Genomic DNA, 4,737 nt, shown 5'->3' with positions numbered 1-4,737 from the left:
TAATCCCGAAATTGTGATTTAATTTACTGCATTTTAATTGGCCTATTGACCGAACGCATAATGGACTTGATAAAAGAGTCCATTTTAGTATCCACAGGGCGGAAAGCTAAGAAAATAAAAAAAATGACGTGTTATATGAAAATAAAATTTAAAATAGAATGAATTTTGCCGAATTATTTCTTAGCATGGGAAAAAATCTGTTAAATCTTTAAACACATTAGATATAATTTATAGAGTACACCTGAAATATCAGTCAACCATGTATGACTAATCTATACCTTATAATTTACACAACTGTACAGTACAGTTCGGGTCGAGGTATAGGGACCTGAGCCAGTATTTGTACGATAAAATTTTAATTATGAAGCAGGAAAAAAATTGTGAACGAAGGAAAGAAAAAATGATAAACCGAGGTCGTTCCGTCAGAATAAGGCTTAGAGAGGTTCGGAGGGCCTTATCACGATGATCTGTAAACGCTCTTCACCTTCCTGCGAGACATTATTTCATTCTCTCATTCATTTGATCGATCCTTTGTGAGTCCTCTTATAATGAACACAAATAAGAATCACCTGTTACATCCCTCATCCGTGTGATAGACATCATGAATCAGGATTGTTCATAATGAGCAAACGCGTGTTGATAATTGAATAAATTTTGAGGAATTGTGGCAATATAATTTGTTAATCCGCTCATGATCTCATCTATGCTATCGATTCCGTTGAAGTTATGTTTCTTGCATAATTGGCAAAATTAAGAATGGCCTTGTAGAATACATGCTCATTAATATTCATTAAATCAAACGATAAAGAAATCCGATTTATATATATGTATACAGTATTTACACACCGTATTAGGACCAAAACCCGAATTCTGGCTAGTGCACGAAACTTTCATTTCTACATTTGTCAGCTTATTTTTTTAACTCTCTTAATCTTGTGGACACTAAGAGGATCCATTTTCAACAAGCCTATTAAGAGTTCGGCCAGGCCCACAACGGAGCGGCCGGCTGGTCAGGCACAGGACCGACTTGCCTGGAGTTTTTCGACCCGTCCGGATTCGATCCCAAATTTCCCAACAAATCTACCCTCCGGCCGCCACGTTTTGAACTTGCCCAGTAAATTCGACTTGCCCAGTAAATTCTAGTACCGGTCAAAAAATGTTGCCCAATGTTAAAAGTTTGCTATTTTTCTTACAGAAGATTTTTTTAATTTTATTCATTCACTTAAATGCCATTTTTAGTAGCTAAATTTTATTCAATTTAGATGTATATAAATTTTGCCCAATGAAAAAATAATTTTTAACAAAAATCGACACAAGTCACGGAATAGTATTATTTTCTGGATACTGTATGGACAAATTCCACATAGTTAATGAGGCCATCGTTATCGGGATCAGCCTCGCGTATCATCTCTTCTACTTCGTCGGGAGTCAATTTCTCACCCAGATTGAGCATGGCATCGCGAAGTTCATCAGCTTTGATGATACCATTTCCATCTTTATCGAACACTCTGAAAGCTTCGATAATTTCATCTTCGCATTCGATATTTTTTAAATTTTTAGCCATCAGAGACAAAAATTCGGGAAAGTAAACCATACCCGTGCCTTTACTGTCCACTTCTTTTATCATTTCTTGCAGTTCGGCCTCTGTCGGATTCAGGCCTAAAGATTTTATTACCATGGCCAATTCTTTAGTGGTAATTTGCCCACTTCCTTCTTTGTCAAAGAGTGAAAAGGCCTCTTTAAATTCAGCAACTTGTTCTTCTGTCAATTCTTCGGCCATTTTGACTATAAATTAAAAATGCTGGACCTTTTTAAATAGCGTGAACTTTGACAATAGATACTTTGTTGTAGAGTAACAATAAATTGCTTAAAATTAATTATGATGATTTTATTCTTCAGAAAGAAATTTAAATTGTAAAATTTTGCTGTTAACTTTTGATATTAAAGAAGAGACTACCACATTAGGAAAATTTTGGACGGATGGCCGAGGCGTTAAAGCTGGTTGCTCTGGAGGATTCGGATTAGAGTTTGGGTTGGCTAAGAAATTTGCATAGCTTTCCCCGGATATTTCGGGACCTGGCCTTCAGCATCCAGCTACCGTGGCTAATTGGTGTCATGGGATCGGCTACAATCATTGTGATGTCTGGTTCGACTCATAATAGATATAAAAGAAGGTTTTTTAGTATCGACAGGGCATAAAGGATTTAGAAATCGATGGTTTGATGGGCGATCTGAAAGTGGTATTTTCTGGGAGACTTTTAAGAGGAACTGATCCCTATTTAGTTGTTAAGCACGTGAAGAATACTCGGAAAACCCACGTTGCCAGTCCGTTGATCAGGCGCTAATCCACGACCAGTGGTTTTATCTACTTCGCTACCGACGGGTTTTAAATTTTAAATTAAATTGATTAAATTACTTTATAAAGTTTATATGAACTTATTATTAAATATTATTTAATAATAAAATTAAATATTATAATAACTATAATTCGACTTCACAGGCGGTTTATTCTGGATATATCAGGCCTCCCTGTTCAGTTTGTGGGTCTGGCCGAACCTATCTATAATGAACACCGAGAAAAGCTCTTAGTGCCCACAGGCAGAGTGAAAGAAAAACCCCATCATTCTGTTGATTCTATATTAAAAATATTAATTTATAATCAAATTTTTACATTTTTAAAAATAAATTTACCAAATTCTATCAAATTTAAAGTTAGCCACAGATAGAGGAAGCGTATAAGGTCATTGAGGGGCCTCAAAATTTTATTTTTTGTAAAAATAATATATTAAAGTATTAAAAATTAAATTTTCATTTGATAATTGCTAAAACATCTATTGTATTGATTTTAATCGTGTATTTTTATGACTTTCGAACAGCAACACAGAACAACAGTATCACGGGCCCGATAGTATAAACATTATTTATACTATCGTACTTCGTTAAGTTGATTAAACGATCGGGACTCCAAAAGCCGGATTCTCGAGTACTACGCCGCCTGCATCCTAGTTAAATCTTCCACTGATTTTCGAAAGGAATGAATTGTTTGTTTGTTTGTATACACGTAAGCGATCTGCCGAGGTGGATGCCTCACGGGAGTCAATTTATAGGTCAATTTATCATACAAGATGTAGATGCATAGGTCAATTTATCATACAAGATGTATGATAAATTGACCTATATTTAGGTGTTATGAACGTGAAGAAAATCCGGAAAACTCCACGTAGCCAGCCGGTTGGCTGGCGTGAACCCACGACCAGTGTTCAATAGTTTTATTCACTCTGCCAGTGACGGACCGGAAAGGAGTGGAAACCTGAATTTGTGACTATCGGAGCACCATCAAGCCCTGTTTAATATAAAGATATTTAAAATTGTCTAAAAGTGTTAGAATTAATTTTCATGTGAATTCTGCGATCATTCGGGCCAGAGTCACTATAATAAAAGTTATTTATTATAGTCACTCTGACACTATGACTTTTCTGGAATGATTTTTCCTCTTGGTACAGTAAACAGGAATTCCATCGATTTAATTTCCGGTACATCTATCGTCTTTTATTTTCTCTTTTGATATCTTCAATATTACATCTAATTGACTACAACATCTTTTCTAATAACATTTTCTAACTAATCTCACCCGAAATGAAGACATCGAGACAGAAATTTTGTTTACAGGAGTCTAATTCTCGATTACAAGTTACTTCTTTTTTCTCTGTTGTAGACAGTTTTTTTTAACCTTCTTCAATGGATGTTTGTTAAAAGCATGTTTTTAAAATTTAAAATAAAATTTTTCAAAAGCTTTTAAAGATTGTTGAAGTATACCTTTCAAAACGACATCAATATTTTATTATATAACACAATTATTAAATAATATATAATCGATAAAATGGACCGAGAAAATATTTTAGGAGAAGTGAGTTGTAAACAGATAATACAAACATTTATATCGTAGAAATATAGAGAAAAAACCTACCAAAAAGGATCCAGTACAAAATGAAATCCTGCCAAAATGGTTTTCTGCCCGGTGGAAAAAACCTGTCATGAAGGGACCCTCTTCAAAACGACAAATTCTGGACAGATTAAGATAAGTTTTATTGAAAATTTATTTTACAATCTCCAATAAGAGTTCCGATAGCTGATGGAAACTTTCTGAAGTCTCCGGATCAAGAGAGATCTTGTCATTTACCTTCATGAAGCCTGTTACATTAAAAATCTTATGGATGATCTACCAAAGTGGGTAATGCCTTCCGAGGGGCCTTTCTGCTTAGAAACTTATCCCTATTTAAGTGTTAGACAAGTGAAAAAAATCTTGGAAACACCATCTGGCTAGCCCACTGAGACTCGAACCCGCGACCTGCTACCAGTATTCATTAGTTTTATCTGCTAGGCCACATGTGTGATACGTTAAGAATACTACAGCATTAAATAATTGTATTATATTATTTAAATACTTTCAAAATAGGGTTTTTTTTCCTTAATAGATAAGAAATAAACAGAATGAACAGTTTGTAATAAAAGTTTTAGTGGGCCTCATAAGGATGAGTTTGGATCAAACGAACCTTATTTTTATATTTTTATTTTATTTATTAAGGTATATAATATATTTCGATATTAATTAAGATGATTTATGTGTTGTAAACGTGAAGAAAATCCGAGAAACTCCACGCACGAACCCACGACCACTGTTCAGTGGTTTTATCTAGTCAGTCACATATAACCTAAGAATTCACACCTGTTCATACG

The 4,737-nt window shown here is 34.5% G+C and overlaps 1 protein-coding gene across 1 annotated transcript; it reads right to left on the bottom strand.

Annotated features, from left to right (window-relative positions):
* Positions 1-1,321: 1,321 nt before the first annotated feature.
* On the bottom strand, positions 1,322-1,882 carry LOC136975529 (uncharacterized). Its single transcript, XM_067270598.1, has one exon. The coding sequence runs from the start codon at positions 1,778-1,780 to the stop codon at positions 1,331-1,333; it is 450 nt and encodes a 149-aa protein (XP_067126699.1). The 5' UTR covers positions 1,781-1,882; the 3' UTR covers positions 1,322-1,330.
* Positions 1,883-4,737: the final 2,855 nt, after the last annotated feature.

The sequence above is a fragment of the Centruroides vittatus genome, unplaced genomic scaffold (assembly GCF_030686945.1).
Source record: "Centruroides vittatus isolate TY-2023 unplaced genomic scaffold, ASM3068694v2 contig_374, whole genome shotgun sequence".
Lineage (NCBI taxonomy): Eukaryota > Metazoa > Arthropoda > Arachnida > Scorpiones > Buthidae > Centruroides > Centruroides vittatus.
The sequence above is the reverse complement of the archived record's forward strand: the minus strand, read 5'-3'. Positions and strand labels throughout refer to the sequence as shown.

Bases quoted from the DNA above. Each gene is read 5' to 3' on its own strand.
- LOC136975529 (XM_067270598.1), bottom strand. From the start codon at position 1,780: ATGGCCGAAGAATTGACAGAAGAACAAGTTGCTGAATTTAAAGAGGCC.